Source organism: Orcinus orca, chromosome 1, assembly GCF_937001465.1.
Source record: "Orcinus orca chromosome 1, mOrcOrc1.1, whole genome shotgun sequence".
Taxonomy (NCBI): domain Eukaryota; kingdom Metazoa; phylum Chordata; class Mammalia; order Artiodactyla; family Delphinidae; genus Orcinus; species Orcinus orca.
The window spans coordinates 52,536,333-52,559,021 of record NC_064559.1 but is presented as its reverse complement, the minus strand read 5'-3'; the positions used below and the strand labels follow the sequence as shown (position 1 = coordinate 52,559,021).

The 22,689-nt window shown below is 39.9% G+C and overlaps 1 protein-coding gene across 12 annotated transcripts in view; it reads left to right on the top strand.

Annotated features, from left to right (window-relative positions):
• The window catches only part of RASAL2 (RAS protein activator like 2), a 382,318-nt gene extending 359,828 nt beyond the window's left edge, over positions 1 to 22,490 (top strand). For 5 of the 12 annotated variants that reach the window (XM_033428151.2, XM_049700863.1, XM_033428146.2 and 2 more), the window contains 6 exons: positions 82 to 943; positions 7,648 to 7,782; positions 9,870 to 10,072; positions 11,337 to 11,424; positions 16,716 to 16,854; positions 17,427 to 22,490. In XM_033428151.2, coding sequence (XP_033284042.1) covers positions 82 to 943; positions 7,648 to 7,782; positions 9,870 to 10,072; positions 11,337 to 11,424; positions 16,716 to 16,854; positions 17,427 to 17,578 — 1,579 coding nt within the window. In that variant the 3' untranslated portion in view covers positions 17,579 to 22,490. Of the gene's footprint in view, positions 1 to 81; positions 944 to 7,647; positions 7,783 to 9,869; positions 10,073 to 11,336; positions 11,425 to 14,350; positions 14,382 to 16,715 lie in introns of all 12 variants that reach the window. The other 7 variants (XM_033428154.2, XM_033428152.2, XM_033428148.2 and 4 more) reach the window with 4 other exon arrangements.
• The last annotated feature ends 199 nt before the right edge of the window (positions 22,491 to 22,689 follow it).

Sequence of the window (22,689 nt, the reverse complement as noted above, 5' to 3'; positions counted from 1 at the left end):
AGTTCATGTGCTTGAGTTGAGGAATCTTAACTCCGTTGAATTTGCCTCAGGAGTAATTAAGGGTCCTTTCTTTTTCCACAGTGATTTGCATAAACTAAAATCTCCAAGCCAGGACAACACAGATAGCTATTTCAGAGGGAAAACGTTATTGCTGGTTCAGCAAGCCTCCTCCCAGAGCATGACTTACTCTGAAAAGGATGAAAAGGAAAATAGCCTTCCTAATGGCCGGAGCATCTCCCTCATGGACCTTCAGGACACTCATGCCGCCCAAGTGGAGCATGCGTCTGTCATGCTTGACATGCCAATGCGCCTGACTGGAAGCCAGCTTTCCATAACCCAGGTGGCCAGCATCAAACAACTTCGGGAAACCCAGAGCACTCCCCAGAGCGCACCCCAAGTGCGAAGGCCCCTGCACCCAGCCTTGAACCAGCCAGGCAGCCTCCAGCCCTTGTCATTCCAGAACCCTGTCTATCACCTCAATAACCCAATTCCAGCAATGCCAAAGGCCTCTGTGGATTCCAGTTTGGAGAACCTAAGCACTGCCAGTTCCAGGAGCCAAAGTAACAGTGAAGACTTCAAACTCAGTGGACCCAGCAATAGCAGCATGGAAGATTTCACCAAACGTAGCACTCAGAGTGAGGACTTCTCCAGGCGGCACACTGTGTCGGACAGACACATACCTCTTGCTCTGCCACGGCAGAATAGCACGGGGCAGGCCCAGATCCGAAAAATGGACCAGGCTGGGCTAGGTGCCCGAGCCAAAGCCCCACCATCCCTGCCACACAGTGCTTCCCTACGTAGCACCGGGAGCATGTCACTGGCATCTGCAGCTCTGGTGGCCGAACCTGTGCAAAATGGGAGCCGGTCCCGGCAGCAGTCCTCTTCCTCCAGAGAGAGCCCTGTTCCCAAAGTGAGAGCGATCCAGAGACAGCAGACACAGCAGGTAGGGGTGAGTGCTGGAGGGGGCTGCCAGGTACTTGGTCCAACTGTTTCCTCGGTTCTTTATATATAAATCATTGAGAAATCCAATTGCTAGCAGGGTTTCCACTTAAAACTATTTTTTGCAACCTTTTAATGGAAGAGGAAATGAAAAGTTTGGGAGGCTTCTGGCTAGATGAGGCAGCAGAATGTAGCTTGCCTTATTACTCTTAGGAGACTGTAACAACCACTCCAGGGGCCTTTCTGTCTCTTCAAGTAGCAGAGCTGTGATCTCAGCACTGAGAACAATCTGTGATGTTGAGTAATAATTAGACACTTAAGCTGTGAATCTGCAGACCAAATCAACTAGGATATATTTTGGGAATCTGGACATTAATCCTCCTTAATTTTTTTTCTTAAGTTTCCAGAATAAAGTTTTGCACTTTCAGCCAAGAGTTTAACGTAACTGCTCTCTACTCCATCCCCCAACTCCCTCTGGAAGTAGTAAGTCCCTGTGTGCCCTTTCCTGGAAATGGCTAGAAAAATAAACAACTGAGCACCTATAGAAGCAAGGTAAAGAAGAGAGGTAAAAAGATAGAAACACAGGTGGTTGACAAGTATTCTCTAAACATTTATGAAAATCTCTTATATTTCTATTTACATGGACAAGCCCAGCTCGTGTCTCACCTAAATTTAATATAAGATGATCAAACTTTTTTCTTCACAAATAAAAATGTTCCTTAAGAATTTTATCATCTCTTCTTTACAGATTACATTTTGAGGCACCAATCCATATTTGCTCTTGAAATAAACTAAGAACCTTATGAATGCATATATATACATATCTTACTTTCATCTAAAAAAGATTTTTCTCCTAAAAAAAGCTTTGTTGAAGTTTTTTTGAAACCTAAACCTACTTTATTTGTATTAGGGAGCTTTGTGATTAGAAGAGTTCTATGACAGATCCTTTTGTCAGCAGAATCACTGGTCAGAGGAGACTGCAGTGAGACCCCCAATGTATCTCTTTAGTATATTTGCGTTTTTATAGGTAGGCATTTACTGATTGGGCTGCTTCTGCCACCACTCTGCTGTGGTCAGAGCCCTTGCCTCTACTTTGATAATTATTGTTTTAAAAAAAAATTAGAACATTTACAGAATTCTTAGATAAAGAAGTAGAAGAAGGGATGAAAACTTAAGCTGATTCTGGTAGGCAACTTCCTGGGCAAAACCTCCTAGTTGGTCAGTTCTTTCCTGAGAAATAAACTTTTTCTTCAGTCTTAAATTTTTCATTTTTATTTTGTTATATTTCCCCAAATTTCACCAATTCATTTGATTTAATACACATTTTCATTTAAAGAAAAGGAAAAAAGATTATACTCTATTAATTTACATAATGATTATATTATATAATTTTTTCCTTTTCTTTAAATGAAAATGCTTTTATATATATATCTTTTATATATATGTCATATATGTACATTTAATTTACGTTAGGGGGCTATCAGTCTCTCCCACCTTATTGTGAATTAGTTTCCATACTTTGATTTTATGCTAGCTTCTAGTTGAGATCAACCCCTTTCAGAGAATTAAATTGTTGACTGAGAGGAGAAAAGATAAGTAATTTCAGAGATGCAGTACTGTGTGGAGGCAGATGTCTACGTGGGGGTTTAGTGCAGCTTGAAGGCCCTGAGGATGAGATAAGGAGTAGAGAAGAATATCAGATTGGCAGAGAGGGGCAAGACAGGGCACAGGGTGGGCCCTCTGCCTACTTTTCAAAGGTGGATTTAGTCCCAGCCCTGGAGAGAAAAGAAGAATGCTTACCATTCCCTTCTGTATCATGTTGGCCTCAATTCCCAGGACCTGTGACTCAGACTGACTGTTAATCGATATTGTAAATTAGCCTTTTGTGTGATCATCGGAAATGAATTGCCATTTATAATATCTGTGCTGTAGGAAAATATAACACCTATCATATAAGCACTACGTGTTTCTGTGCGTGAATAGAAAGCTGTTTGAATAGATGGGAGGTAGGAAATGCATATATGGTCTTCAGACAACCAATTAAAATACTTTTGAGCCATAGCCATTAATGAGCTTGGGAATGTCTATGTTATGTTGGCATGAAGTGAGGCATAGCCACAGCACAGCTTTACATATTCAGCCCTGTTTGTGCCTTTGCTGGTGCTGCCACTGTCATACCAGTTAAACCATAAATCACTGTATTTTGATTGCTCAATTTTCTGTTTTTTCTACACTGGCTTTTTCTATGCAGATGTTTTATTCTTTCAAACGTATGTTATTATTTTTTTTTGTTCCTTATCATTCTTGCTTGCTTTTCTCATCTCAGTCCCATGAAGCCTCTGATGTTCTATATAATCAGCACATTTTTTACGTAAAAATTCCTTTACATATTTTAATTGGAAATTGTGTTGGGGAATTCTTCTCTCCCAAAAACTGGAGGATTTCTTTGTGGGGATTGTTCTGCCGGCATTTGTAATTATTGGAGGTTTTGTCCCATGCAAATTCCATTTGTATCTTAGCACAAAGGAGCGGCCATTGTTGGCAATGTAACTAGCTTCAGTCTTCTCCATTTGCTGAGTAGGAAGGAAATAAAATCCTAGTTCTACAGAGAAGGAATTTTTTGACCCTTTTCGGCCTCTGTTTGGATTTCTTTTTAATCATTTTCCTCTCCATCTTGTTTTTTTGTGTATCATGTATTCTGTGCACATAATAGACTCTATTTACAATATATGAGTTGTTCAGATTATAGCGTGTTACCTAACCTTAGAAATTCTAATTTGAAGAGGCTTTTTAAATAGGTATTTGACAAGCCTATCAGAATGATGCTACAGTTTTCACATTTGGATTTGTTGAACCCTCGCCTAACCAACCTCTTCAAGGATTCTCAGTTTACTTACTAATTTAGTCAGCTCTTTCTTTGGTGTTGATAGCAATAGTGTTATTCATTTATGGGAACCTGACTATTTCAGACTATGGAGAAGCTGAAAGCAACAAGTCTTATTTATATCTAGTAAATAAACAGGGAACCGGCCTGTTCTCAGTCATCCTCAGCATAGCCAGGCTAACTGTAGGATCAGTGAAACTGCTTTCTCAGGCCCTTTTGCCCTAAAGCGTTATTATTTTTCCCAGAGAAACCCTATAAAAGCTTTATCTCAAAAGGGTGATATTCCTAATAGGAATCCGTGCTCCTTTTCATTTTGTCTTTTTCATCCTTCATTTTCTTTAATGATCCACTGTTGGAAGTCAATGAAGAAAATGCTCTTCTTAAGGCTATAGCTAAGCAAGATGGCATCTGAAACATTTACCAACCTCTTTTCTTAATTTCTTTGACTATAAACTAGAGGTAATAAATTTTGTTAGCTATCCAGCTTATAAAGGAGATAGAACAATCACTGAGGAAAAGCCTTTGATGTACTTCCAAAGGATTAGAGGAAAAACATAGGGTATCCTTCTCTTAGTAATAAATTATACTTTGGTAATGAATTCTAAAGAGAATCCAAAGTAATAATAAATGAATAATATTTTACTGAGCATCAATTGTGCAATGACATAGTCACTACCATTCCAAAAGAAAAAAAATTCTATGATATATGGTGCCGTGCTTCAAGGGTTGACAGTCTAATCAGGAAATAAGACCAGCACTCAGAAGACCAATCAAGTAGATGTAAAAGACAGTATATAGTTCTTTCATATGAAGAACATATTACAATAAAAAATAATTTTGAAAAAAATTTTGAAATAAAAATCACCTCCATAGTCTTCAATGTAGATAAAACTATTTCTGATTTGTTCAATATTACTTTTCTGCTCTTTATAATTATGTAAAGGTTTTATCATAAGTACAAGGAATAGTTATATTAGTCTGATTTATTTTTTTAAAACTTATTGACCACCTACCGTATGCCATGCAAAGTGCTAGGGTATATGAGGAAGTGGTTGAAAAACAGATTCAACCAATAAAATAGGAATAGACTGGAATGCCCAGTTCCCATTGTACACTGTCTCATAATTCACTGGATATTGTTAGTCCTTCTGAAGATATGGTAGCTACCACCAACACCAGTGAAATGAACCAACTCTGTTTTTACAGCTTCTCACTTTATATTTTATGCCTAGATTACCTAAGAAGTTGTTTTTAATATGCTTTTAGGGGCTAAGATCTCTCTTTAGTATGTTCTTAGGGATACTATTAGCTTGTACTGCGTTTATTGGCATTCAATAAATAGTTACTCGTAACAAATCACAGGGGAAGAAAGTTCTTGCGAACAACATATTGTTAACTATAAAGCAGAAAGCTACTGAATTAGCTTCCTTGAAGTTACAAATTCCAAACATTAAAGTTATTCATTTTAGTGGCTACTTTATCTCAAGCAGCAGCGGAATAGAAAATCCTGGTTTCACAGAAAAGCAGCTCTCCTGTGCCCTATGTGGTAAAGGGATAAGATTCTAAAATTAAAAAGGCATTTGTCTCCTTTAAGTATTGACTTTCTATTAATTTTTAAAGACTCAGAACCATAATATTTTGCCTTTCAGGTGTACATATATCAAATAAAAACCTAAACCCCTTTTTAAACTATTTTTCTCTAAATACTAAAGCAATTTATTGTGCTCCACTTTCAAAATCCAGTAGGGGGAGAACTAGGGTGTGTGTGTGTGTGTGTGTGTGTGTGTGTGTGTGTGTGTGTGTGTGTGAAGTTCCTTGTAGTTTACAAACTGCTTTTACATGCCATCTCATTTGTTTCTCATAACTTTTGAAGTAGATAATTATTATCTTTTTTAATATAAATGATACTATAGTCTATAGGTCAGTGTTTCCAAAGTGTGATACTCAAAACTATTTAAATATACAAGGTATTTAATCAATCATTTAATTATTTTAACACATATTAGAAAAATATCTAACTATTAATATAAAATGTATTTATAAATTTATAATATATATAACATTAAATTCATGATTTTACTGATAATATTGCTTAGCATAAGGACTTAGCTAACTGAAAAAGGTTGTTTTAAAGAGATGATAAATAATATATCAGTGACAACGTGGTTATGACAAAAATAATGAGAATGATACACAAATGAATGAAGTATAAGAAGCCTGCCTACCATAGTGGAGATGAAGGTAGACTTTTTAAGAACTGAGGGTACTGAAGTTTAAGACATGTTTATGTTTTTCTTGACACAGTGGAGAAAATGGCTTTAAAGAAGGAATTTCTAAAAGTTCATTCACCGTTGCTTGTGTGTGCCTCAGGCATGAAGCTGTTTTTTATCGATATGTATCTGTAATCTGTTTGTAAATCAGCCAAACCAGGTTCTTCTTCAAACCTTTAGGAAATACCCTCATACTACTTTTGTATGAATATTTTTTAAAGTCTCCCCCAAATAACCTTTTTGTCTCTGCAACCAATTTTTTTCATCTAGTCTTTCTAAATCTCAAAGTCATCAAGATACCCCTTATTTTAAAATATCTATATATTTAGAGTTTAACCAGGTTTTATTCCAAAATGACATAAAGATTCTTAAGGTACATAGCTCTGCATGGGAGAGAAAATTCCCTTCCAATTATTTATAGAGTATTGGTCCTCAAAATAGAAATTCATTTTAATTATAAAAAGGCTAACTCACATAAAAATGCTTTGTTCTGTCTATCTGTCTCTCTCTTTCTTCTCAAGAAAGCCAGAGAAAAAGAATTTGTTGTCTATTTCTAGCACTGTTTATGGAGAAAGCACTAATGTTCAGTAGCCCAATATAAATTGTCATATCCAGGGCCAGTTTTCTAAGCATAAATACAGTAATAACATCTAAGTTCTATAGTACTCCATAGTTTCCAAAGAACTTTCACATACATTATATTGTTCAGTCCTTAGAACTCCCTGGGAGATGGTCAGGATAGGTGGTGATGGTAGTGGTAGCCCTATTCAATAGATTTGGAAAAAAGTATTTAAGAGATTAAGTGACAATGTAAGTAGCAGAATTGCTACTCAAAGCCAGAATTCTTATCACTCTGCATATCTATTGGAAAAGGGCAATTTATCTAGCTATCCTAACTGGATAGAAATATCCCTTAGACTATGTTGATGTCCATTGTTTTGATCCTGTATTCATCAAGAAACTTTCTGGTAAAATATGGACTTCTGAGTGATGTTAACCCATGAAGAAGTCAGTGTCTGTAAAAATGACCAATATCACTTTTTTTCTCTTTCCCTAAATGGTTGATGTGAAAATTAAGAATTTGGCATTCTGATATATAAATCGGTACCTTGTGAGTTGTTTAGCATTAATCAATTCCTTGGTTCCTGATCATCCCTGGTTAAGCAGATGTTTCCTCACCTGAGCAATCAACCATCAACTTGTGCTTTCCTTCTCTCATTCTGTCATCATCGTAATTTCATTAGGTAATGACCTAATGAAACCATTGGACTAATTAACAATTTTAAGGCCTTGGCTTTCCCTCTTTGGAGGGAAAAAACGGCAGGTTCTTAGATGTGATTTCTATTCACAACATTTCAGAAGATTTTATTGTTGTATAAATGGATATTCTCTTCCCTCACCACCAGCCCTTGCAGTAACAAAATATTATTTAGAACTGGGAACATTTAACAGAAAACAGGGATCACAATAATGTCTTCTAAGAATAGCTCTCTTTGTGAAACCTAACTGTGGATGAGCTCTTTTTGGAGATGCTAATAGGTATTTCTGACGCAGGTTCAGTCACCTGTGGACTCTGCCACAATGTCCCCAGTAGAGAGGACAGCAGCCTGGGTTCTGAACAATGGGCAATATGAAGAAGATGTAGAAGAAACCGAGCAAAATCAAGATGAAGCCAAGCATGCTGAGAAGGTAGAACCTAGTCTGTCTTTATTGCCCACACAGTGATAGGCCACCCAAAGGGTCGTCTAGCCAAGGAGATGATCTCCCCAGGGTCCCCAACTTCAGCTCCACCTCTTATGTTAACCCTTATATACGTATCTGTGTATGATAATTCAGGTAGTGTCTGTGTTTGAAAATATGTGGAAATGTCCATCAAGCTGGGGTGGGAGGATTAGCTCTAATTTTTTTTTTTTTTAATATGAGGTGACTTAACTTGGAGAAAACTCTGCTACTCGTTTCTAGTCATTTTAGGTGAATATTTAGTGTTTCTGTATAACTAACCAAAGTCAAGATTACCCTCGGACTAGACTTCCTTTCTATATCTTTGTAATGATTTTGTCTTTTTTTGTTTTTCTTTGTTTGTTTATTTATTTATTTATTGGCTGCGTTGGGTCTTCGTTGCTGTGCAAGGGCTTTCTCTAGTTGCCAGAAGCAGGGGCTACTCTTTGTTGCGATGTGCAGGCTTCTCATTGCAGTGGCTTCTCTTGTTGCAGAGCACAGGCTCTAGGCACATGAGCTTCAGTAGTTGTGGCTTGCAGCCTTCAGTAGTTGTGGCTCGTGGGCTCTAGAGTGCAGGCTCAGTAGTTGTGGTGCATGGGCTTAGTTGCTCCGCGGCATGTGGGAATCTTCCTGGACCAGGGCTCGAACCCGTGTCCCCTGCGTTGCCAGGCAGATTCTTAAACATTGCGCCACCAGGGAAGTCCCTTTTTTTGTTTTTCTTTTCACCTTTTCTGGGTAAAGAACTTGTAACACTATAGCTGTTTTTTTAAAAGACACTGACTAAAAAAAAAAAAGACATTATCTATTGCTTCAGTTTTGTTTCGTTTTGTTTTGTTAAGAAAAGCTGACATGAAGAATAAGGATTATCAAACAAGAACATTGACACCATGTATGGCATTACCTCATTAACAGCCAGACAAGTAGCTTCTGCTTACTTATCAGCAGGAACCTAAACTATTCTTATTGACATAGTCTACCTCTTCAAACTGTATAAGAACTGTCATCTTTGACCTTCTGGATTAATAAGCATAGTGTAGGACCATGACATTGGATAAGCAGAAGCTAACTGTCTGATTGTCAATTAAATGGAATATTATGTAAAAATACATTGCATTTTACAAAGCAGCATACGGATTTATCATTAATTACTAATGAATTTAAATAGGCCATATACAAGACAGCTTAATGCTTCTCACCTCACCCAGAAATTTGACATTCCAGTTACTCAAACCCCAACCCACAGCAGCTTCAGTACAAGAAAGGGCCACGTAACCAATTGAATTATATAAAGCTTTAGTGAATATAAATTTATATAAAGCTTTAGTGAGAAAACAGACATGTGTTCCAACAAGCAGTAGCAAACTGGGCAGATGAACGATATCGTGAAAATGGGCCAAGAGGCAGTATTAATCAGCCCCAGAGAACATGTAGGCCTTTTGCTTAGAGCTTGTGACCTGAATGTTTTACACTTTTATAGCTGGGGAGAAAGCAGCAATAGCCTATTCTGCCATAAAATTCTATTTATTGATTTAGTAACTTAACATTATAGAAGTGCTGCTTGCTCTCTAAAGGGCTGGCTCTAGTAGGGTGAAAGAATGGCAGTCTGATGAGTGAAGGCATGTCAGAGATCCTGCAGTACAGGTGATGATACAGAAATCTTTTCTCACGTAGACAACTGGCTTTTGGCTTATTTTAAGTCATTTGTCAGGCTTCTAAATGCTTGATCTTTTTTTTTTCCTGCTCCTATTTGATACGGTCACAGATTGGATGTGGCTTGCAGGAACTGGTAGTTTAATGTGGAGAGTGATACATAAATATATAGATTTGGAATGCCAAGGTAAGACTAAAAGTGTAATTTTAGGAGGTGGGCAGAGCTCCTAAGTGATGCCTGTTGATAATTTTAAAGAACGTCAGCAGCCCGTGGAATGGCAGTTCAGGCAGCATCCAGCTCCATTGCCTAGGGTTTCTATCATAAAAAATAAATCACTAACGTCTAAAACCAGCGTAACTCCAGTATTTCTCTCCTTGTCTGTGGTGCCTCTTCTCCTCTGCTCTAGTACGAACAGGAAATTACTAAACTGAAGGAGCGCCTGCGAGTGTCCAGCCGGCGGCTAGAGGAGTATGAGCGCCGGTTGCTGGTGCAGGAGCAGCAGATGCAGAAGCTGCTGCTAGAGTACAAGGCCCGGCTGGAGGACAGCGAGGAGCGGCTGCGCAGGCAGCAGGAGGAGAAGGATAGCCAGATGAAGAGCATCATCAGCAGGTCAGAGGTCACCTGGTGGTGGACGTGGGCTAGGTAGCTAGGGCTGCAAAGAGGTGGGACGATGACCCAGAGAATCCTAAAGCAATGGCAGCAAAAGCCATTTGCAACTCTGCATGTCCTCTGTGGTACTTGGTACAAAGGTGACGGCTGACTATATCTCTTACACTTTTCTAAATGTGAGACCTTAGTGCACTTCCTTTGAAGGTAGAGGTAGTCTATTTTCCTTTAGTTGTAACAATTAGAAAAAATTAAAACTTAGTGACTCACTTGAGAGGTCTTAGAGGAAAACTGAATCTTAAAAATGTACATATTCAATGTCAAAGCCTAACTTAGTTTTTTACAGCAAGCCCAGAGAGGTGGAAGGGAGTTTCATGGGACGTCTTCAGGGCCAGAGAATCAAGGGAGAAGGCCAAGGACGTCCAAGGGAGACTAAGGGAGGGGACAATTTTACCAAACACTACATAGCACTTACTATGGGCCAGGTACTTTTCTAAGCACTTTACAGATAAAATTTGTTTAATCTGTTAATAATAATTTGATTAATGCCAACCTCTGAAGTAGGCATTATTATTATTCTCATTTTACAAATAAAGAAACAGGCAACAAATTCATTAAGTCACTTGCCCAAGGTCACTTAGTGTTGCTGCTGGGATTTGAAACCACGCAGTCAAGCCCCAGAGTCCATGCTCATGACCACTGTGCTTCAGTGTTGTTAAATGCTGTAGGCAGGTCAAGTAACTTAAAGTCAGAGAAGGTTTGCTGTTTTAGCAGCACATAAGTATTTAGCAGTCTTACCGAGAGGCTTTTCATGGAGTTTAAACATCAGGGGGCTAAGATGTGAATGGTGGAAGAGAAAGAAAGTAGACCTACTATGTGTAGAGTACGCTCTGAGGAAACTTAGCTGTTCAGGGGAAGAGAAAGGTCAGCTGTTACAAGGTAACAAGATTAGGAGAGGGTTTGGTTTTTGTGGGTTGGTTTGCTATTTTAAGATGAAATAAGTTGTGCTGAGGAAAGGATCTGATAGAAAAGAGGGAGATAATAATTGTGGGAATGCTGTTCCAGAGGAGGTAAAAATCCAGTCCCAGTAGAGAAATCAACTTTGGATGTCTTCTTCTAAGGTGGGTGAGAAGATAGAGCGTGGTTGCAGATCTTGTACTAGGAAGGAGTGGCAGTACTGAGCTGTCCTGAGTGTGGGTTTCTTGTCCTCTATGTTAGCCAGCTCTCTCCTTGAAGATATTGATCTCTCCTTACTACCCCATTCTAGGCTAATGGCTGTGGAAGAGGAATTGAAGAAGGATCATGCTGAGATGCAAGCAGTTATCGATGCAAAGCAAAAAATAATTGATGCACAGGTAAGCAGGTTGTTAGTCTAGTGGAAGGCACTTTTTTATAATAACTTATCTCCTGACTTCCGACCCTTTGCAAATGCCAAGGCACATGATGGACAATAGGTCACTGGAAAGTTGTCAGCATTACCTTGTGAAGCGTAAAAGAGTTTCTTTGTGACCTCTATGACCTTTTCTTTCCTTTACTGGTGACAAGTCTGTTAACCTAGCAAAGTTTTAGCGTGCTTAGTGCAGTTGCTCGACAAATCTCAACCTAGTGCATGATGGGGTTTACTTCTTTCCTTCTGGAAAGGAGGGGATTCTCTAAGGGGGTACCTGTGAAAAGTACACTGCATGTGTCTGGCTTGTGACCTCCACTGACCATTGCTTGGCTATGATGTTCACAGTCTTGTCAGTCACGTCCACTGTGCCATCAGCCTCTGGCCCCAAACAGTAGTCTAGCTGCAGGGGAAAGACAGGGTTGTAAAAGGTACCCTTCCTTGTTATTCTTTTGGTTCCGGATTTGGCATTGATGCCTGGGATTCGCTTGGCTGCCCTTCTCTGTTGGCGCTGTGCTTGGAGAGCCTCTTTTGGTTGATGAAATCAGAACCTGGGCCTCTGCTCACTGCAGCTTCTACCTGTGATAATAATGGCATGACGGATGACTGCCAAGAGCACCCCCTCCCAGGTTCACGTCAGTGATCAGAGCAAAACCCAGGAGGCAGGAAATGTTTCTAATTCCTTTTTCATTTTATCAGTGCAAAACATGGTTGTATTTCTTAGAGTGAAACAAATAAAAAACGGCAGTGCAGCTTGGATGTGGCTGGTCTGGCCACTGAATGTATCACCTCCCTGAAGACCACCCAGCCAGGTTTGCGTTTCTCACCCTTAAGTACCATATCATTTCCCTCAGCTCTGAAATAAAAATGGGAGCAAGGACTTTATGTCCAACTTTCTTCTCTCCTTATCAGCCAGTAGTCAGTCTATGGCAGAGCCCCCAGTATTCTTAAACACGCATTTTACCCCCAGTCTAGTTTCCTGACAGGGCTAATATGGGATGGGGTTTATTTTTCAAAGGAATTGGGAGTAAGGCTGAAAGCACAGCCTTGGGAAGAGTGCGTCACGGGCCTCCTACTCCCTCACATACACGAGACCCGGCAGTCGAGGGTGAGTTGTGATGCTCTCTCGTCAGCACGGTTCCCAGAATATTTTGGACCTTTGAATTCTGCAGTTTCTGGATATTTAGACCTCCTAAGAATCAGAAGAAAGTTCTTACTTGGTCCATTTTTTAAACTTTTCTAGGTGTCCCCAAGGTAGGTGAGGGAAGGGTAGCAGAGACAAGGCCTTCTCGACAGGCACACTGTAAAAATTCATCTGAGAGGCTTAAGAGAAACAGTCTGGATAAAGAAGGCAATTTAGTCAGGGAAACAAGTGTTGATAAGTGTTCACTTTGGGATCTTCAATGTGACAGTGTAAAGCAGAGAGAGTTCTATTAATAACTACACCCGAATAGATTTTAGTTCTAATGAAATCATACAGAGCGTTTTAATAACTTCAGCTTGTCTAAAACCGAGTCAGTCTTAAGCAGAGGGAGCTTGGGGGTGTCGTAGTCGTGGCTCTGTGCATACAGCATTTCCACCTTCTCGGTTGCCTGTCAAGACAACCTCATCATTAGCTTCTGAAGATTTCTACCCCACCCCTGCCCCCATTTTGACATCTAGAGTAAGATGACTGGGTATGGAGCAGGAGTCATAGGCATAGAAAGTGAAAGCAAGGGAGGGAATCAGGTTCATCAGGGCTCAAAAACTCTGGAAAGTAAGGACCTTCTCTCAGTTAACACAAGGACGTCACCATTCAGGAATGGGAGAACTGTTATCCTCAAAGCATCAGTCAATGTCAGACTTGTGGTCTGGCTAAACTAGATAACAGTTTGGGTCCATATTTCAGGCAGTGGTTTTCAAATGGTTTGATTCTGTGGACTGTTTTGGCGGAACCAGAGGTGCCTCCCATAGATGGCTTTCCAGCTGTTCCTGCTGACCATTCAAGAACAAGGGCTTCTCTCAACAAAATTTATTACTGTATAATAAATTTTCTACTGGAGGCTCACTATGGATCCCTAAAGAACACTTGGAGAATCCATTAGACCACATTTTGAAAACCAAGGCACCATGCACAGCACAGATGATAAACACTAAAACTAGTTTTTTAAAAAATTATAATCTCCTTAAAAGGAAGGTTTCCCAATTCCAGCTGTTGTCTCACTGATACATTAAAATCTTATTCTAGCAAAAGACTATGAAAATCCTTTAGTGTCTTTTGTAACAAATGACTTTTCCTTTGAAAGGATAAATCTTACATCTTAAGTGTTTGATGGAGCAGAGCAGCCCTTCTGGCATTATTTAATAGAATGAGGACATGTTTGGGGGTGAAAGCTTCCCAGTGAGGGAACCCATACTTTTATGTCCCTGGCATCTGCCTTGGTGCCACTGGCAGTTAAAAAATATTTCTGAAATGAATTGCTTTCCTTATACTAGCAATGGGCCCAACATTTCCCAAAACAGGACAGGTCAGGTACCCAGCAAACTGGTTTCCATCTTCTCTCTCAGCAGCCCTGTGCCCTTACAGACAAGGCTGGTCCCTGAACTCAGCCTCTCCATCTCCTCGAGTCAGTTTATGCTCCAAAGGCCCCACCGGGGTCAGCCACTTTCTATTGGAACTGGGAGAGGATGAGTACTCCCCTGGTGACCCTGTCCTGGGCCTTGTAGCACCACCATGGAGATCCTGGTGATGATACTAAGGGACCATTTCTTAAACATCAGACCAGGGACTGTGCCACCTTTCACCCCACCCCCGGATCTCTCCATATGACTCAGGTGGAGAACTTCCTCCTAGGAGAAGCAAGCAGCTGCCTAGTTACTGTTGCAAGTGATATCTCCGCTGTGTTAAATTACAGGTCATAAATGGAGATGAGATTATGCAAACAGGCAAGTAACCCGTCCATTCTCTAGCTGAGCAGTTCCCAGCCCTGGCCCGGTGCACTGGCCTCCTACACATTCCAGCTCCTGCACTCCCCACACTTGAAATCCTTCCTGTCAGGCAGGAACTAGATTGCTTTGCCGTTCAATCCAGGCAGAATGGAGAAGTCAAGGCCATCTTTTGCCAACTGAACTTGACTTTCAAAAGTCCCTGTTTGATTTTTTTTTTTTTTATTTTTTGTTTTACTTTGAAAGGTTGGCAGTGGGGGGAGTTACAGAAGGGAGTTTCTCCACTTGGAAACTTTCAACTGTTTAGTAGAAGGGCTGCTTGACTTCAGCTGTTACTCTTGCAGGAAATAAATAAAGACAATCATTCTTAGCCTTTTTTGACCCTTTAAGAATCAAATAATTTTTCATGAATACCTAATTTCTTTGGATCAACCCTAGAGAATCCTGCACTCCTTAGAATTGAGGCATTATAATTTATCCTAATACTGATATATCTTTTCTTTTTTAATCATTTTTAGATATTACCAGGTTATCTGCTTAGAGATCATTTCTAACCATAGGGGGGAACATCATATCTGGCTCCCACCCCTTTTCTCCTGGTAACCACTGGCCAACCCTTACTTACTGACTTTTAAAAGATCTATACTTGTTATCCCAGTAAATTCCACTGGCTGTAATTTTTTTAATTATTATTTTTTAAAGCCTTGTAGTTCTTTCTTCCTTTGAGTTTTGCTTATCCTTAAAACAAGTTACCTTTCCAAAGTAAAAAGCATCTTAGGCTAGATTAGGGGTTAGTTAATAATGCTGATTTTTTTGTATCTTACCACCTGAGTTCTGCATCAAGGAAAGGAAAAAAAAAATGTTAATAATAACAAGTGTGAGCTAGTTTTTTTCATACTTTTGAAACTGTGACCACCAGCCCTGCTGCCATACAGATCCCCGCCCCACCCCCAAAGCAGGAGATTAAAGGGAAGCCTTACTTGATGCTGTTGTTGCATATGCTTTTACCTAAATTTCCCCCCAGGGCAGTGGTCTTCACTCTGCATCCTTGGGCAGCACATTTCTGGCAGAGCAGTACTGCTCACGGCCCTGTGGAGCTATGCTGTAACAGCAAGGAATAGCATCTAACCCTCAGCCCTTGTATGTACTCTCTGAACCTGACCATGACTATCCTTACCATGCTTTTCCCTGAGTAAATTAAAACACTCCCTGGGTAGAAAAGCTCTTTTTGGCTTTAAGGATTGTTCCTCACATGCTTTTGTTTTCTTTTTTTTTTTGATATCATAGATGTAGGTAAAGACTGTCCTTCTCAGCGTTAACTTGTTTTCTAAAAAATGGCAACTTCATGTAGGAAAGGTTCTAGGATGATTTACCTAGCTGGTGAAGCTAAGATTAGGATTTCTCTCCTAGTCTTTGTGAGACTGATAATATTTTGATGGGATGATTTTTATTTTTGTTTAATTTAGATGAGCCTACTTTTCTCTAGATTGCCATTTTTTCCCTCTTTTTTCTCTTGGTTTTTTTTTTTTGTGTATTCAACAGTCTTTGGTTCCAAAATATTTGTTCTAAGCCTTTTTTTTTTTCCCCAAGATTCAAAAGTAAAATGAAAGCAGTCTCCTTATTGGGTAGCTTTCCTGGAGTACCTCTGAGCTGGAATGAGTCTAGGAGCTTGTGTTCTCTGTTTGTTTTCATGTGTTATGTTTCTGGCATCCCCCTTTGGCCACATCTCCCTTCCCATATTCAAATAACTCCTTGGTCTGAGCTTTTGGCTGCTTCTCCCCCTCTTGCTGTTGCATCCTCACTTTGTTGGTGACTATAAACTGCCACCATGTATTGTTTCAGTTTTGAGCACCATGTGAATTCTTTCCAAATGTGACTGATGTGCCCCCTTCGGGGTCTAAGAACCCATAGATCACATGCACTTCTCCTCTGTGAAATGAAACCTCTGGTGCTTCTTTCTTTGCCACCTAATTCCCATGTTTTAGTTTTGACCCAAAGTACTTAATACAGCAAGGCAGCTTGACACCTCTGTTTCATAGTCTGACGTAACACATGGTGTCATTTTTACATGATGTCCTAGGGTCCCAAGCGATGATTAATAACAAATCCTGCTAATGCTGAAAGGAAAAAAGAGAGAAAATAAACACAGACCCGTTGGGCTCAGGGGAAGCTGGCCTGACTAGGGTGCAGAAAGAGGCAGAGACGTTCCATTTGTCTGGGAAGCATCATGTGTACTGCTGTTTGATAGAAAGCATTAGAACAGTCATTCAATAGAATATTACGGTGTAGTTGCCTGCATGGAGCCAGAATAAAGCCATGATTGGTGTGTTGTAGGAAAAACGGATCGTGTCGCTGGATTCGGCCAACACCAGATTGATGAGCGCGCTGACCCAAGTGAAGGAGCGGTACAGCATGCAGGTCCGCAATGGCATCTCCCCCACCAACCCCACCAAGCTTTCCATCACGGAGAATGGTGAATTCAAAAACAGCAGCTGCTGATGGGCTTTGTGAATAGACAGACTGTGGGAGGAGACAGAAGGAAATGCCCCCGCTCTCCTGTCCCCAGCCCTCTCCCCAGCCCCACGAGGTTTACAGAATGTTGCTACTTCAGAACAGCAGGGTGGCGAGCAACTCTCCAATGAAGAAAGGAACCTTGTCTTTCAGGGCATAAGGCTAAGACTTCCAAGGTCGACGCTTCCTCCCCCCACCCCCACCCCCCGGCTCTGTGTACATAGGGAACTTAGTTCTGGGCCATGTACAGAAAATACCACTGTAATATACCCAAAGGAAGTTAATAATGTAGATTACCTTTTTAATTATTGCTATTTTTATTATTGTTGTCCTCTTGTTGAAAGCACTGCAGTTGTTAGAGGAGGCAAAGTAGGAGGTACATGTGAATGAGAGATGAGCCTGGTGGCTCACCTGGTAGAGACCACGTGTCTGTCTGATAGAGCACACAGACCGCAGTAGGACATTGTCAGAATGAGTTTTTCAGGGATTCCTCTGCCAGTTTAAAAACCCCACTCTGGTTCCCTTGTCCTTTAGGAAAACATGCAAATACCGAGATCCAAACAAAACAGTTTATCCCATTGATCAACGAAGACTGGTTCTGGATGGACAGCTATCTGATTTGGGGATACACTGTTCCAGAGGACACAGATAAGAGCTGTTGTATCAAAACTGGACTTTCGGAGTGATTTCTATTGAACTCCTGTTGCTGTTTATTTCCTTCTGTCTGTAGCAGACGGGAATTTTCCATTTTAGATAGGGGGCTTTTTTTTTTTAACCCCAGCTGTAATAAAGGGTGTTCTTCTTCCTCTTTAGAGTTTACAAAACTATAAATATTTGTGTCTCTATAAACCGTCTGCATCTTCACACCCACTTGCCCTTTCCTCCCCCATGGTGGGAGCAGTCATCACCAACAGGGTTTACTCTCCCCTGGAGAGGTTATTCAAATATGCTGTCCATAAGCCATCCGAAATAAACACCCTTTCTTCCATACAGAAAAGGGCTAACCATACCATACCATGGCAGCAATCTCTGAATATTTCCTATCAAAAATTTTTTTCTATTTGTAAGTTATAATTTTGGTTTGGGATAAAGATTTTACCCAGTGTACTAGCAGATCTCTGGACAGCGTAATTTTATCTCAGTCTTTAACTTTTAAATTGCTTCTTCCTCTAATCCCCTCAGTAAAATTTGGAAAAGAAATCCAAATCTGAAGCATTGCTCTCTTAAAAGTCATGATTACTCTTAATGAAAAATAAAATACTAAAAGTGGGAGGACAGCACATTCCAGCTGTTATTCCCATGCTCTTTGTAGATTTGGCAATAATAACCCAGTTTCACTAGCTGTCATCGTTGGCTTTATTGTAGGACAGATTTATTGTAGGACAGAAACAGTCATGGAAGCTAAGTTACTTCCTTTTTTCCAGAGGTGTGAAATGTCATCTTGAATGCAACCTTGATTATCAGAAGTATGGAATGTTACAAGTTAAACAGATATTATATTTACAAGTATATATACACATATACTCACACATATGTACATATAACTGCACAAATAGGAAAAGTTCCTGCCTTCTATGCTGTTGGATATAATGTTTAAAGGGGTTAGAATCTCTTTAAGCAAGATCTAAGCAATTGTTTATATTGAGAAAGCAACAACATTTCTCAAGTAAGTTAATGATGTTTAGTTGAAATTATAAACCTTAAGGAATTTTTTTTTAAGAAGGAAAAGGAGAAAGGAGGGGGGAAAAAAACCACCTGAGGAAGCCATAGACCTGGAGTGAGTGTTTCCACATAGCAGAATACTTATAAGGAGACGAGAGAACATTTATTGTGTCCCCTTTTGGGTGAAGCCCCGATAGAGACACCAAACCTCCATTCCCACCGCACCCCCAGGCTTGCATTCTGACCTCTTAAGCACTGCCCTCAGGTGGGTCTTTGTGTTGGGCCTTGCATCTCAGCAACCTCACCATGGTCCCCAGCCCACAACCTTTTAAAACATTTCCCCTTCGTAACACTCCTGTTTCTGCCAGTCAGAGATCTAAATCAGGAGCTGCCCAGTGTGCTTATCTGATCTGCAGACTTCATGCCCACATGTATTGGCACTTGTGCATTTTCTTGACCCGTGATCATTATTTTACAAATTCTTCTCTCTTCCCTCCAAGCTGAGGGCACACTGTGGCCAAATGACTTATTTTAATAGGAAAGAAACATCACCAATTCTGAAGTAGTGCTTCGTGTTTGGGGAGAGGGTATGTAAACATAGGTCCGTTCTTGTTTGTGGCTATTTTCAGCTCTAGCCATTCTTTATAAAAGTCTTCAGAAAACCTGGTAAAAGAATGGTCAGTTTCAGTGGCCTTAAGTATGTAACATGGGTGATGTCTTACATTGAGGTTTGAAAGCTCTCAGGTGGTGGTTACGGATGACAGAGGACTGATAAACTATATTGGAAGGTTGGAGGACACAAAATCAAATATGTTTTTGATGGACGCAGTACATCTTGTCAGCATTATGGGAGCTTCTTAGAGGGCTGCCTACTTTGGAAGATTAGATGCCCAAAATGTTTGGATAGATTATGCAGCCCTCTATTATCAGGTTATCTTGAATGAAGAGAAAAGAGTAAACAAATAATAAAATTAGAGGTAAGCTAGGAGTTCAGTGTAGTTGCCAGATGTTAAATTTTAGATTATCCTTTGAACCTATTCCTGTCCGAATATTTTTCTGAGTATTTCTTTAGAGAATGCTGCAGTCTATAGAACTTATTCTGAAAGATTTTTTTTTTTAGTATGGAAAAAGTCAGCAACAGCTGATAATTTTTATGGAGGTATTGCTTAATTGGCTTTTCTTCAGCCCAGATAAGTGCATACCTCTCTTGCTGGGAGGAGGTGTATGGTTGAAGAGAAGTGGGTGGATTATGATAGCATGTCTTGCACTCCTTCTGACACCCAACATGTCACCACATGGTGGGGTGCAGCATAGACCAAGGCTGAATGGAATTTGGAATTCCCGTGAAGTGCTTGCAAAATGCTTGTCCAGATGACAACCAGATTTGGCCATTAACAAGGACAATGTTGGTAGGATTTAGGAAAAAAGCTTTATATTTCCGTTTTATTTTCACTGGAGCAATAAGCTTTCTGAGCCAAAGCAGCAAAAAGGAGTAACATTTCCTTCAAGTCATCACATTACCTGAGTCTCTGCAATACAAGCCATGAAGGAGGGGAGATTATAACTAGGTAACAATGACAAACACTTGAGCACTTACTATGATCCAGGCACTATCACCAAGATACTGTTGGGGTCCAGGGCAGTCTGTTGTAAGGGAAATGTGGTAAAATGAGGTCATCATGCTGCTGTAACTTTGCCCTTTCACTTGGCATTGAGTTGGTCAGAATTAGCTTTCTCTAGTCTGCTTCTACCTTTCCCTTTCCCTGTAATGGTGTTGCACAGTGAAAGAAAAAGTAGGATTTCCTGTCTACGACTGCTGTATGCCCTTGAGAATTAACTTGACTTTAAAAGTAAAGCTTTTTAGATCTTAGTCTATTTATGGATCTGTAGCTCTAGCGACCCTCGTTTCTCACTCTGTCCTCAGAGGCACACTGGGTTGAGAGCAGTTCCTTTTTGGAAGCCCCAGAGCAAAACAGTTGCCATCAAGTGAGTTTGATTACAATTTGTTCTGCCTTCCATCTAGGTTTAGTTCCAGTTACGTCCAGTTTGGAGTTTCTGAGAAGGCTGGTTGTGGGACTGAACTTGGGGAAGGAACCCTCCTTGGGATTTACCTAAGGCCCATGTGACCCTGACTAGAGTTGACACCAGACTAGGCTTGTCACTGGGCCTGACTCAGCAGCTCTGGAGCCCACACCATACCTTCCCTGTGTTTTCACCTTTTTGTGGGGGGGTCACCTTCTACAGATTATGGAAAACCAAAAGGGCTTTCTTCTCCATTCCCCTTCCCTTTTTCAAGTCTGATAGTGAAGTCTCCTGCTCGCTTCAACAGTAAATAGTTGCCTTCCCACCCCTTACCTGAGGGCCAAGAATTTGGGATAGTTTGTTTTTATCAATACGTCATTGGAAGGGACCTATTTTGCCAGTTTGTTTAAAAGCAAGATATGTTGGGGTGTTGAATTTTTAAATAGAATCCCTTTTTGTGTCTGAGTGATTGTTATTAGTTCTAGAAGCATTCTGTCATGACCCAGTTAGGAATGCTCTTGAGTTTAGGAAGGACAAAAGTGATGAAATTTGCATGAGACAGAATAAATATCTTATGAGGAGTGAAAGAACCTGAGGAAGATACATGATCCAAAAGGGGACTAATGCACAGCAGCCTTCTCCATAGCCCAACGGTTCAAGGAAACAGGAGGATTTATATCCTTTGCCCAATCTCGAAATACGTAGATATATAGAAAGGCCATTTCTGTAGACAACATGTGGGTACCCACACAAAACACACGATTCCTAGGGCTTCCTTTTTCTGAATGTTAATCCATCTTATAGAGCAGTGATTCCCAAACTTCCTTGAGATTTTTTAGATTTTATGCTCTCCTTTGTTAGATTTTATGACAGTGGTTCTTTCCTCTTTAAAATGTACCATATGTGTTATATGTATATATAAGTTAAAGTGACTTGAAATTTGGCTTGACATTGTCTCAAGAACCCTAGATATCATTATTGATACCTTGGGGAGTCACAGAAAGAAAGTTGAATATCACTGATGCGACAGTAGGATACAGAAAGAAATAGCTTTGGTTCCTGATCAGTTAATCCTCAGGTGTTTGAGGAACCAACCCAGCAAGGCTTGGCGATGAGCCACCCAAGGAAAGCCAAGTGGTCGTTTGTGTCCAGATTTCAGCATGCATTTTAATTTCCTATTCAGTTCTTATTTTTCAGTGCCCTTGTTTTTCCCTAGGAAATGTTTTAGTTTGGGATTTAAAACCAGATATATCTGTTGTAGAAAGATTTCCACAGAAGCTGTGTTTTAGGGGCCTCGATCATCTGTGTGGGGCTACAAATATTTAAGAATAACTATCATATTTATGTCACTTCTAAACTCCCAAGGGAAAAAATTCAATTCCCTGTTCACCAAAAGGTTAAATACTAATTGACCACTATCCTGCAGAAAATTTGAAATAAATAGTACAGGTTAAATTTTGACTGGTGCTTAGACATTTCCTAGTTACATTAAAATTAACTCAAAGCAGACAGCAGCCCATTAACCTGAATCACACCTGTGAGGAACTTCTAAATTTGATTTTGTTTTTCATCTCCAGGGCCTTAATAAGAGTGTGTTAATACACATGACTATTTTACAATGATAGCTCTAAATAATTTATTTTTTATTTCAAGAAAGAGAAATACACGTTAGAAAAACAAAACCCAAGATTTTATTTTATTTTTAAAGCCATATTTTTGTGCTAGTGGCACTTAGATTGTTCCATATGTGAGATCCATATCTGCATTTCATTACCTGGGTTTGTTCTAAAAGAAGATTTATTTTTGTTCTGTGAATAATTTTTGACGGTTCTTGTACATGTACAGATATAGATACGTTTGAGGTCTTTTATTGATATTCCTACAAAGAATACAAATAAACTTTAACTTTAAACATTTCAGACTAAAGTTGCTACTGTATTTGACATATTACTGGTTGACTTCTAGCATGTTATCTGGGTGATTAGGACACTTGGAGAAAAACCAGAAACAAAATGTATGCAGGAACATTATTCTGAAGGTATATTTTAACATTATGAACAATGCGTCTTAGAATTTCCCAATTTACAGGTAAAAGTATTTAGCTGTAGGACAA